This window comes from Rhinoderma darwinii, chromosome 6 (assembly GCF_050947455.1).
Source record: "Rhinoderma darwinii isolate aRhiDar2 chromosome 6, aRhiDar2.hap1, whole genome shotgun sequence".
NCBI classification, from domain to species: Eukaryota; Metazoa; Chordata; class Amphibia; order Anura; family Rhinodermatidae; genus Rhinoderma; species Rhinoderma darwinii.
In genome coordinates this window covers 64,943,498-64,957,403 of record NC_134692.1, presented here as the reverse complement: position 1 = coordinate 64,957,403, position 13,906 = coordinate 64,943,498, and the positions used below count along the sequence as shown (strand labels likewise).

The 13,906-nt window shown below is 42.1% G+C and overlaps 1 protein-coding gene across 1 annotated transcript in view; it reads right to left on the bottom strand.

Moving 5' to 3' along the window:
- Positions 1-13,906, bottom strand: part of PIKFYVE (phosphoinositide kinase, FYVE-type zinc finger containing) — a 256,730-nt gene that overhangs the window by 143,112 nt on the left and 99,712 nt on the right. Inside the window, 2 exon segments of the mRNA XM_075829901.1 lie at positions 198-305; positions 381-455. Of these exon segments, the coding sequence (XP_075686016.1) occupies positions 198-305; positions 381-455 (183 nt within the window).

Below are 13,906 nucleotides of genomic sequence, written 5' to 3'. Positions count from 1 at the left end.
GTTGCACATCTCCAGTAGTGTACATTTTTCCTGACCTAATAAAAAGAGATTGGAAATTCTTGAATGTTGCACTAGAGAGAATTAAAACAATGTAACAGTTATGCAGATTATACAATCATTTACAGGATACATATCGGTGTTTTCCAGGTCCAGGTGAATCATGTTTGTGTATTGGGATTTGATTTTCCATGACTAACCTGAACGACGATTGGATCAATGCATGTAAACTTTGTCTCTTCTCGGTACAGATATTCAATGGAGCATTTTAAGAGCAGAATTTTGGGGCTTTTAATGCTGGGATTCATCTGCAACAAAACAGAACAATAAGCACTAGTATGATAACAACAACCATACAGCGAGAAGGACAGTAATGACAATACCTTTTTGTGGGCAATATTTTTGGTGCAGACAAAGCCATTAACCACCACGGAGTCAAATTTCTTTCCACCTAGGATCTACAAAAGACAACATTAAAACTTGCCACAAAATAATGTGTAGCCTAAAAGTGCAGTTTAAAATCTACACTGTCAAATACATTGGTGGCATTTATGTAGGGGTGCGATTCAGTTTTTTCTTCCCAGTTCTCCCAGTAGCAGTTGTTAAAATAACAGCCGATTTGCAGAACTGGGGAGAATGCTGGCCTAGTTCCATTTTGGATTCAACTGTACCCCCATTTTTACAACGCAGATACAATTAAGAATGCTAATGATACAGTTGAGCTCCATTCTCTGGCCTCGGTGACATGAGGTGGTGCGATTACATCATTGCGTCACCTGGGTAGCTTCACAGGAGCCTGGCTAGAATAGCACTACAACAAAGACTGGTGAGTATTGTTTAATGTGACGGTTGGCGGCACTCTTATTCTCAGGGGCAGCAGTATGTGTGACACTATTTTCAGGAACACTATATGTGGCTATGATATTTTAAAGGGGCACTATGGGTGGAACTGAAATTTTCAGGGGGCACTATGAGGCACTGAGATTTTCAGGGGGAGCTATGAGTGCCACTGATATTTGCAAGGGCCACAGTGTGGCACTGATATCTTTGGTGACATTATTTTTAAGTGGCACAGTGCATGGCATTATATTCAGGGGCACTGTGAGAGGCACTTATTTTCAGGGGCATTATATGTGGCATAATTATAGTCAGGAGGCACAGCCAAGTATAGTAACATGTGAATGTTGTTAGAGCGGGGATGCGGCTGTGTGATACAGCCATTGCTCTGCTCCTGAGTCCTGACAAGTGTGCGCACGTGGTCAGCAGGTTGTGATGCGACCAGCACTGCACTAATGATTGCCCGCACTCAAGACAGAACATGGCGGGCGCACTGCAAAACACCACCATGTTCTGTCTTTAGTGCCTGCGCCACCGCTAATTAGTGCAGCCCCGGCTGCATCACCTTATGCTGACCGTGCGGGCACTTATTGTCAGGAGCAGGGCAATGGCTGTATTACACAGCCGCAGCCCGCTCTAATGGTGGAGATCAGAGAAACCGCTCATCTCCGCCGCTATTCTCTTGAATGCTGCGATCAAAGCTGACTGCAGCATTCAAGGGGGAAAGTGAGAAGGGGGATGCCCTTTGGATCGCGTCACAGGGAATCCCTGTGAAGCGATCAAGGGACATACCATATATGGGCAGACAGCCCAGGGTCCATTGAAGGACCCCAGGGCTGTCTGACCATATTGCCTGTTAGGGCATACTTAGAGATGTCCTCACAACTGCCTGTGTAGTAATCAGTATATAGATATATGCCAGGACATTAAAGTTTAAAAGTTAAAAAATATATAGTGTTAAATTAAAAAAAAAAAACACACATTTTTTACAATAAACATTAAAATAAGTCTCAATACATAAAATATACACATATTCGGTATTGTCGTAACCGTAATAACAAATTTATAGCGTCATTTATGATGTTTACGCGGTTATAAAATAATTTTCACATTAATGTGAGGCACGAGGTACTATGAATTTTGAACCTCCATGTGCCTCACATTAATAGTAATTCACCCCATCATGTACCTCACACATTCACCCAATGTTGTCCATTATGACGGGGAGGGACAGGATGGGGTTAACTACTATTAATGTGGGGCACATGGAGGTTCAAAATTCATCACACCAAGTTCCTCACATCAGAAAATGGAAGAATTTTTTTTTTTTAAATTAATATTATTGTTGGTAAAGTATTGTTTTGGTATGGAGTATTGCAATACATGATCGCTGGGACTGGAGTAGGAAAATCATTGCCGCTTCCTGATCTGTATACCCGGCGCAGTGTATATACCGATCAGAAAGGCAGACCGTTATTAACAGTCCCTGCCTTCTCTATAGAGAGTCTGGCTGTCTCTGACAGCCAACTCCTGTCTGCTGCAGTTATTTTTACTTTTTTGTTAAAGTGTACCTCCAACTCTAAAGTAAAAATCATATATTGCTGGACTTACAATAAGCTTTAAAGGGTACCTAACTTTTCAGAAGATTTTTTTAGAATTGTCATATTTGTACATAAGGAATAACACGAATTCTGGTTTATTATGACTTATACGGCAGTTTTCCCTTCTGCAGGTTCTCGCTCTAATTCCCAGCTGTCACTAAGCTAGTGGGCGGAGCCTAACTGCTATCATGTCTTCTACACACTGCACACAAAAAGGAGTGCTTCTTTAACCCCTTAACGACCGTCCACCGACTTGACGGCAGGCGGTGCACGTCCTTAGTTTACTGCAACGTCTTTGTGAGCATGCATCCTCTAAGCAGGAGCTGTAATGAACAGCTCCTGAACTTAGAGGAGCCTGCTGAATACAGCTGGGGTCGGAAAACATTCGGACCCCAGCTGTTTAACCCTTTGATCACCGCGGTCCGTGGCAAGATCCAAGGTAACTCCCCACTTTGATCTAGTCATCAGAAACCCGGTGACGTGATCAAAAGGACCCCAGGACTGTCTGTTCAGTAAGCCTGCTTTTCGGGCACAATATGTGCTGCCCTAACAGCAGCCTGTGTCAAAGTGACACAGTATCATGTATTAGCATACAGGAGTATGCAAATACATTACAAGTAAAAAACTAAAGTTATAAATAAAGTTATCACTTAATGGGATTAGAAAAAAAAAAAAAAGTCATTATTTTGCATAAAATATATTTTATTGCCCCTAGACTAAATACATACAAAAAAACTACACATATTAGGTATCTAAACGACCGTAATAACCTGAAGAATTAATTTAACGGGTTATTTAGCGTGAACTGGATTAAAAAAAAAAAAAAAAAGAAAGAAAAAAAAAAACGATGCTGAGAATCGCTTTTTCTTCGATTCAGGCCGTAAAAATTTTTTTTTTTTATATCTCCAAATTATGAAAAAAAATAACATTTCTCCCACATAAAACCAGGCCGCATACGGCCACGTCAATGAAAAAATAAAAAAATTTATTGCTGCTGAAATGCAGAGGGGTAAAAACTCAAAAATGTAGCTGCTCATTTAGGCCTCATTCACACGACAGGGTTTCCCGGCCGGGTGCCGGCCGTTCATAAATCGGCCGGCACCCGGCTGCATTAGGAATAATAGACCCCTAATGGGGCTATTCACACGACCGATTTTTTGACGGCCGGGAAATCCGGCCGTCAAAAAATGGGACATGCTCTATTTTCGGCCGGGTACCCGGCCGCCCATCTCCCATAGAAGTCTATGGGGCCGGGTAATACACGGCCATCACCGGAATGTGTCCCGAGTGATGGCCGGGTCTACCGTCGCTCGCGCTCTATCTCCTCCTCCTCACATCTCAGAGTGCATGTGAGGAGGAGGAGTTTATGCCATTCGTCCGAATGGCTGTACGCTGTACACTGTGTGGCAGGGCCGGGGTGTACAGCAGGTGGAGGGAGCGCTGCGCTGGCTCCCTTCCCCTGCTTGTTTTAAAAGCGCCCTGGCCCGGCGACACCTTCCATGGCGCCGCTAGCAGCTGCGGCTTCTACTACTGTAGCGACGCCACTATAGCAGAGCAGGGAGGTATCTCCCTGCTCTGCTACTGTAGCGACGCCACTATAGCAGAGCAGGGAGGTATCTCCCTGCTCTGCTATGTGCTAGCCCCACTTTAGCTCCTTGAAGGAGCGGAATCCCCGTGTTTTCGGGGACTCTGCTCCTGGACAGAGCGCTTGATGTCTCTGTCCATATCTGGGCAGTGACATCAGGGGAAACTCCTGAAGCGGAATCCCCAAAAACATGGGGATTCCCCTTCAGGAGTTGCCGCTGATATCACTGTCCAGATCTGCCCGGCCCGGCACGGATGCAAAACTTTATGCAAACCGGCCGGGTAAAATGGCCGATTTTACCGGCAGACACTCGGGTGGGACCCGGTCGTGTGAACCCAGCCTAAGACCTTTTCAGGCCCAGTTATCAAGGGGTTAAAGCTTATAGTAAGTACTGCAACGTGTAATTTTTAATTTGTAACTGGAGTTACACTTTAAAGATGGAATTATTTCTCGAAGTGCAGTACAGGTCACCCCGCATGCATATCTTTGTCGGTCAATAATCCCGCCATATTTGCCTTTATATAAACCGAGTGTAAAAACATCTGCAGGGACTTTGTATTTTTTCCTTGTGTTTGTATGGGGTTTCCGCAGGGTATTCCTGTTTCCTCCCTCACTCCAAAAACATATTAATAGCTTAATTGGCATCCAAAGAAATTGGACCTAATGTGTGTCTGGGATAGAGAAATTAGATTGTGAGCCCCATTGGGGACAGGGACTGATACAAATGGTGACAGCTTTTGTATAGTGCTGTAGAATATGTTGCCGCTATCTAACAGACAAATATTACAGTATACATTTTTAAAATAAATAAAAACCACTACTTCTCTTTTAGGTTCAGTTGAGTTTTTTGGCACTGATTTTTATGCTGAGACAGAGTCGGAATCAGCCTCCATTGATTTCAAGTGGAAGCAGAGGCGCTTTTTTCCCGGGCAGCATTTAGCCACACGCGGGGGAAAAAAGTGGCATGTCCCTTCTTGTCGCGGTTTCCACCTCTGACCTCCACAGAAATCAATGGGAGGCAGAAAAAACCTGCAGCGCTCGTTTCCAAGCCTCTTTCGCCTCAATGGCCGCAGGCGAAAAACACCACGAATACCGCAGTGGTTTTGCCTAAATTTTGTATGCGCATTTAAAATAACAGTAAAATATATTTCTGTAACCTTTAAAAGAAAAACCTTATCAAATATTGAGGCAAAAACAACAAAAATGGAGAAAAGGCGAAAAAGGGAAAGATAAATAAATAACTGCGCCTCTTGATTGATTATTTACTGTGTTACTGCAGAGTGAGGAGGTTTCTGAATGGGGAATGGGGACAAAGGGTGACAAGGTGAGGAAGATGCCAATAACATATTACCAAGTTTGTAGGTTTTAATGTACTATTAATTTATGCAAAAAAACACTAATGACCGGTATACTACGCTATATAACTTTTCTTAAAATTGTAAAAAATGGGTAAAGGCATTAGTTACCATAAAACAATCACAACGCAAGTATATCTGTTCTGTTGGATAACTCATCTGTTTATTCATCTTGTAGTGATGCAGAGTAACAAACGCCTTATGCCCAGTCACATCCAGAATGGATTCACACTTCTGCTGACTAAGGCTGGGTTCACACCTGCGTTGGTGTGTCCCGTTGTCCTGCTCCGTTAGAGGAGCAGAACAAGGGAAGAACAGAACCAACAGTTCATTGCACAACGGATACTGCTGGTTGCCGACGGAACCCATTGACATTAAACGGTTCCATCGGCTTTCCATTGGGGTGTCCGTGATTTTACCGGACACACTAGCGCAGCATGCTGTGCTATGGTCTCTGGTAAACTCTGGAAAACCCTGCACTGCACTGGGGATGTACACATAAAACTGCATATTCAACCATGATCTACTAAACCTTAAATCAAACCTAAAACATGATGTAACTCAGTACAATATACAGTTAGGTCCAGAATTATTTGGACAGTGACACAATCTTCATGATTTGGGCTCTGCATGCCACCACATTGGATTTGAAATGAAACAACTGAGATGCAATTCAAGTTTGAGGTTTAATTCAAGGCGTTGAACAAAAACATTGAAAAAAAGCAAGTGAAATGCAGCTCGATCGGGTTGAGAACTGGTGATTGATTTGGCCATTGAAGAATATTCCACTTCTTTGCCTTAAAAAAAACTCCTGGGTTGCTTTCCTAGTATGTTTTGGGTCATTGTCCATCTGTACTGTGAAGCGACGTCCTATTAACCTTGCTGCCTTTGGTTGAATCTGGGCAGAAAGTATATCCCAGAACACTTCAGAATTCATCCGGCTGCTTCTGTCTTCAGTTACATCATCAATAAACACTAGTGATCCAGTGCCTTTGGCAGCCATGCATGCCCATGCCATCACACTGCCTCCATCATGCCATCACACTGCCCCCACCATGTTTTACAGAGCATGTGGTGTGCTTTGGATCATGAGCTGTTCCAAGCCTTCTCCATACTTCCTTCCTCCCATCATTCTGATACAGGTTGATCTTAGTTTCATCTGTCCAGAGAATGCGGTTCCAGAGCTGAGCTGGCTTCTTTAGATGTTATTTCGAAAAGTCTAATCTGGTCTTCCTATTTTTGAGGCTGATTAATGGTTTGCACCTTGTGGGGAACCCTCTGTACTTGCTCTCATGAAGTCTTCTCTTTATGGTAGACTTAGATACTGATACACCTACTTCCAGGAGTGTGTTCTTCACTTGGGTAGATGTTGTGAAGAGGTTTTTCTTCACCATGGAAAGAATTCTGCTCTCATCCACCACTATTGTCTTCTGTGGGCGTCCAGGCCTTTTGGAGTTCACGCGATAACCAGTGCGCTTTTTTTTCAAGAATGTACTAAACTGTTGATTTGGCCACTCCTAACATTTGTGCTATGTCTCTGATGGATTTCTTCATTGTTTTCAGCCTAACGATGGTCTGTTCCACTTTCATTGAGAGCTCCTTTGACCTCATGTTGTGGATTCACAGCAACAGCTTCAAAATGCAAATGCCACACCAGGAATCAATACCAGACCTTTTACCTGCTTAATTGATGATGGATTAACGAGGGAATAGCCCATGCAGCCCATCAAATAGCATTTGAGATCATTGTCCAATTACCTTTGGTCCCTTGAAAAAGAGGCAGCTACAAATTAAAGAACCTAACAACGAACCAGATGGGACATATCCCTTAAAAAAAAAAAATATTGTACTCAATATAAAAAGCACAAAGAATATCTTTATTAAATATAATGACAAAATAACACAGTAATAGAAAAAGAGAGATAATACAGCATATACGGAGACATATACAGCAGGGTCAGATAGAAAAGACCATGACCAACAGAATCAACCATATACTAATGATCACTCACACGCTCAAATAATATCCAATAATAACACAAGCCCAGGGGTGTGTAATATAAATCCCACATGTAGCAAATAGAAATGAGAAGGTGGCCTGTACAATATCAGAACCTATACAAAAAGGGGAGGGCAGGATAACATGTGGCAGCATGCATATAATGATAATACGTCAGAGCCAGCACAGAAAGGGTGCAGCTAAATCGATATGTATACCATAATACGTATAAAGACAGCGCAGTATAACTAAATAGATATATGTATACTGCTAAATAGGAGTCAGCACAAGAAAAGAGTGTAGCTATTGACGTATATCAAGAGATAGTGTAGCTCAGATAGCTATAGAAAAATGCAGCTGCCATAGTTAGACAATATAGCCCAAAAGTCAGTATAGGTTTAGCAAAAGCACATACACATACCCTGAGACATGTTGAAAGAGCGTGGAGGATCAGAAGATCTGGGTGAACAAGCGCCTCGACGCGCGTTTCGCCCGATAGACCGGCTTCGTCAGGAGGCTAATTTAAAATGGTACTCCAGGGTTATAAATAGAGGACATAAAGTTAGGCTCACCTGTGATGAGCGCAAATCGGCGCTCAGAACACACGCCCAGTGACGCCCACATCACGGGACGCGCCGCGCGTCAGATGGAGAGGACGCCGCATGATGAAAGATCACCATAGCGACGTAAGACGCTAAGCGGCACTCCCGGATGTAGGCCACACTGCGCATGCGCAACCGAGCGTCTGTGCGGACACCACAGGGGAGACAACAGAGAACAAGACTAACACAATGGCAGTTTAGGAGTGGGGAGTAACTACGAGAATGCAATACATTCAACGGAATCTAGCAATAGAGGGTACATGTAGATAGAACAGGATGTAAAAAATACACAAAATACCGGGGATCGCGAAACTAAAAGTAATAAAATTAAAATGGGACGGGGGAAAGAACACATATGACAAGACTGTGCACAAAAGAAAAAAGTAAGTGGACTGTGATCCAGTAGAAAAGTGAAACAGATGTAAAAAAGGAGGGGGGGGAGGGCATTTAAATAAAATAATAACATAATAAATATAATATAACGTGTGAAAAGTGGTATACATGAATGTGAATGGGCAATTCCCAAACACCCTATAAGAATAAATGTACATGGTACAAAAATTAGATAATGAAATGGTGACAAGTGAATACATATATATATATATATATATATATAAATAAATATACATGAAACAAAATACATCAAAATGTTTAAAGTACATCAATATACTCCATCCCATATATCCCACTATATACAACAGATGGAAAGCCGACAAAGTGGAACCCAAAATATAATAATACAATGGAATCCACAGTATCGGCAAAAATACACACATATAGATACATTGGTGGATGTACAAAATGCTGCAACATCAAATATACCAAAAATAGATATAAAGTGCTACACAATATATATAAAAAATACATATATAAATGGAAATATATTCTTATATAGTTAGTTGAAAAACGCAGCAATCGCTCCAAAAAAGTTTTTCGAAAAATACACACATTGGCAGAAATGATACAACAAATACACAATACATCAAAATTACAATATGTGTATAACTTCTCCACTTCTGGTTTGCAATAAAGGCCATATGCGATCCTCGTAGACATATAGAGAAGTAGACCCACTCACTGGACAAGATAAACTGCAATATACAAAAGTAAGTATAAAACACAAGAAAAAAACCCTAGAGAAAATAAAATTCACGCATGGTTAAAAAGATTACAAGAAAGGCCTAAAACTAGTGGCTTCATTTAAGCCAGATGGAGCTACAGTATTAAGTAACGTGATCCACTTCATCTCTTTTCTTAATAACGCCACACGTACATCACCACCTCTACAGCCCAAAGAGATCTTGTCAATTCCACGTACCTCAAAACCCTTTGGATTACAGGAGTGGAACTCGCGAAAATGCCGGGCAACAGGCTGGAGTTTGTCAATGTCCACGACAGTAAGTGCCGATTTAATCTTACTCACGTGTTCCAGCACCCGCACCTTCAATTGCCTGGTAGTCATACCAACATAAATAAGCCCACACGGACAGGTAGCAAAGTACACCACAGCCACGGTATTACACGTGATGTGGTAGACAATTTTATAATCTTTCCTTCCACTTGAGCTATAAAAGTTAGAGGTACGTAGAATATATTTACAGGCAGAACAATGGCCGCAGTTATATGAGCCCCAAGGAGGGCCTCTACTCCCAAACGGGTTGGGGGGAGCACTAGGGATATAGTGACTCGCAGTCAGAAGGTCCTTAAGATTTTTAGATCGCCTCCAGGTAATGGAGGGATAACTGGGTAAGACCCCTGCCAAGTCGCGATCAGTGAGAAGGACCCGCCAGTGCTTTTGCAAAATATCACGAATCTCAGTCCAATGAGGGTTGAAAGTAGTGATAAATCTGACATTCTGATCTATTTTGTGTCTCTTGGGTCTACTCACCAGAAGTCCATCGCGAGTTGAGTTTTTAGCTCTTAGATAGCCTATCTTAATGACCCTCTGACTGTACCCACGACTCTTGAATCTGGCTGTAAGATCCAAAGCTTGACGCTCAAAGTTGCTGTCACTGGAGCAGATACGCTTTGCCCTCAAAAACTGGCCCACGGGTATGGATGTTGTAACCTTTGGGTAGTGGGCAGACGTAGCATGGAGGAGGGCATTTGTAGAAGTTTTTTTTCTGAAAATATCGGTAGAAATAAAACCGCTATTATCTCTGCAAATCCTGATGTCCAGAAAGTCAACGCAAGTGAAGCTAAACTGCCACGTCAATTTGATGTTGATATCATTCCTATTAAGGGAATTGAGGAAAGATTCCAAGCTAGACGTGGAGCCCTGCCAGATAAATAGTATATCATCTATATACCGTGACCACAGGAGCACTGAATCATGACCCGGAGTCTGCTGCACAGTCTCCCACTCCCACAGCCCCAAGAACAAATTAGCATATGAGGGCGCACAAGTGGCCCCCATTGCTGTGCCCTGGAGCTGTAGGAAGAGACGGTCCTTAAATACAAAAAAATTGTGTGTTAGTGCAAAGTCGAGAAGGCATAGAATAAACTCAACAAGATCCGGGTCATGATTGGTCATCTGTAAAAAATGTCTAGATGCTCGGATCCCGTGGTCATGGCATATAGATGTGTACAGGGACTCCACGTCACATGTAACAAGAAGCATCTTGTTTCTTGTTACATGTGACGTGGAGTCCCTGTACACATCTATATGCCATGACCACGGGATCCGAGCATCTAGACATTTTTTACAGATGACCAATCATGACCCGGATCTTGTTGAGTTTATTCTATGCCTTCTCGACTTTGCACTAACACACAATTTTTTTGTATTTAAGGACCGTCTCTTCCTACAGCTCCAGGGCACAGCAATGGGGGCCACTTGTGCGCCCTCATATGCTAATTTGTTCTTGGGGCTGTGGGAGTGGGAGACTGTGCAGCAGACTCCGGGTCATGATTCAGTGCTCCTGTGGTCACGGTATATAGATGATATACTATTTATCTGGCAGGGCTCCACGTCTAGCTTGGAATCTTTCCTCAATTCCCTTAATAGGAATGATATCAACATCAAATTGACGTGGCAGTTTAGCTTCACTTGCGTTGACTTTCTGGACATCAGGATTTGCAGAGATAATAGCGGTTTTATTTCTACCGATATTTTCAGAAAAAAAACTTCTACAAATGCCCTCCTCCATGCTACGTCTGCCCACTACCCAAAGGTTACAACATCCATACCCGTGGGCCAGTTTTTGAGGGCAAAGCGTATCTGCTCCAGTGACAGCAACTTTGAGCGTCAAGCTTTGGATCTTACAGCCAGATTCAAGAGTCGTGGGTACAGTCAGAGGGTCATTAAGAAAGGCTATCTAAGAGCTAAAAACTCAACTCGCGATGGACTTCTGGTGAGTAGACCCAAGAGACACAAAATAGATCAGAATGTCAGATTTATCACTACTTTCAACCCTCATTGGACTGAGATTCGTGATATTTTGCAAAAGCACTGGCGGGTCCTTCTCACTGATCGCGAGTTGGCAGGGGTCTTACCCAGTTATCCCTCCATTACCTGGAGGCGATCTAAAAATCTTAAGGACCTTCTGACTGCGAGTCACTATATCCCTAGTGCTCCCCCCAACCCGTTTGGGAGTAGAGGCCCTCCTTGGGGCTCATATAACTGCGGCCATTGTTCTGCCTGTAAATATATTCTACGTACCTCTAAATTTTATAGCTCAAGTGGAAGGAAAGATTATAAAATTGTCTACCACATCACGTGTAATACCGTGGCTGTGGTGTACTTTGCTACCTGTCCGTGTGGGCTTATTTATGTTGGTATGACTACCAGGCAATTGAAGGTGCGGGTGCTGGAACACGTGAGTAAGATTAAATCGGCACTTACTGTCGTGGACATTGACAAACTCCAGCCTGTTGCCCGGCATTTTCGCGAGTTCCACTCCTGTAATCCAAAGGGTTTTGAGGTACGTGGAATTGACAAGATCTCTTTGGGCTGTAGAGGTGGTGATGTACGTGTGACGTTATTAAGAAAAGAGATGAAGTGGATCACGTTACTTAATACTGTAGCTCCATCTGGCTTAAATGAAGCCACTAGTTTTAGGCCTTTCTTGTAATCTTTTTAACCATGCGTGAATTTTATTTTCTCTAGGGTTTTTTTCTTGTGTTTTATACTTACTTTTGTATATTGCAGTTTATCTTGTCCAGTGAGTGGGTCTACTTCTCTATATGTCTACGAGGATCGCATATGGCCTTTATTGCAAACCAGAAGTGGAGAAGTTATACACATATTGTAATTTTGATGTATTGTGTATTTGTTGTATCATTTCTGCCAATGTGTGTATTTTTCGAAAAAAAACTTTTTTGGAGCGATTGCTGCGTTTTTCAACTAACTATATAAGAATATATTTCCATTTATATATGTATTTTTTATATATATTGTGTAGCACTTTATATCTATTTTTGGTATATTTGATGTTGCAGCATTTTGTACATCCACCAATGTATCTATATGTGTGTATTTTTGCCGATACTGTGGATTCCATTGTATTATTATATTTTGGGTTCCACTTTGTCGGCTTTCCATCTGTTGTATATAGTGGGATATATGGGATGGAGTATATTGATGTACTTTAAACATTTTGATGTATTTTGTTTCATGTATATTTATTTATATATATATATATATATATGTATTCACTTGTCACCATTTCATTATCTAATTTTTGTACCATGTACATTTATTCTTATAGGGTGTTTGGGAATTGCCCATTCACATTCATGTATACCACTTTTCACACGTTATATTATATTTATTATGTTATTATTTTATTTAAATGCCCTCCCCCCCCTCCTTTTTTACATCTGTTTCACTTTTCTACTGGATCACAGTCCACTTACTTTTTTCTTTTGTGCACAGTCTTGTCATATGTGTTCTTTCCCCCGTCCCATTTTAATTTTATTACTTTTAGTTTCGCGATCCCCGGTATTTTGTGTATTTTTTACATCCTGTTCTATCTACATGTACCCTCTATTGCTAGATTCCGTTGAATGTATTGCATTCTCGTAGTTACTCCCCACTCCTAAACTGCCATTGTGTTAGTCTTGTTCTCTGTTGTCTCCCCTGTGGTGTCCGCACAGACGCTCGGTTGCGCATGCGCAGTGTGGCCTACATCCGGGAGTGCCGCTTAGCGTCTTACGTCGCTATGGTGATCTTTCATCATGCGGCGTCCTCTCCATCTGACGCGCGGCGCGTCCCGTGATGTGGGCGTCACTGGGCGTGTGTTCTGAGCGCCGATTTGCGCTCATCACAGGTGAGCCTAACTTTATGTCCTCTATTTATAACCCTGGAGTACCATTTTAAATTAGCCTCCTGACGAAGCCGGTCTATCGGGCGAAACGCGCGTCGAGGCGCTTGTTCACCCAGATCTTCTGATCCTCCACGCTCTTTCAACATGTCTCAGGGTATGTGTATGTGCTTTTGCTAAACCTATACTGACTTTTGGGCTATATTGTCTAACTATGGCAGCTGCATTTTTCTATAGCTATCTGAGCTACACTATCTCTTGATATACGTCAATAGCTACACTCTTTTCTTGTGCTGACTCCTATTTAGCAGTATACATATATCTATTTAGTTATACTGCGCTGTCTTTATACGTATTATGGTATACATATCGATTTAGCTGCACCCTTTCTGTGCTGGCTCTGACGTATTATCATTATATGCATGCTGCCACATGTTATCCTGCCCTCCCCTTTTTGTATAGGTTCTGATATTGTACAGGCCACCTTCTCATTTCTATTTGCTACATGTGGGATTTATATTACACACCCCTGGGCTTGTGTTATTATTGGATATTATTTGAGCGTGTGAGTGATCATTAGTATATGGTTGATTCTGTTGGTCATGGTCTTTTCTATCTGACCCTGCTGTATATGTCTCCGTATATGCTGTATTATCTCTCTTTTTC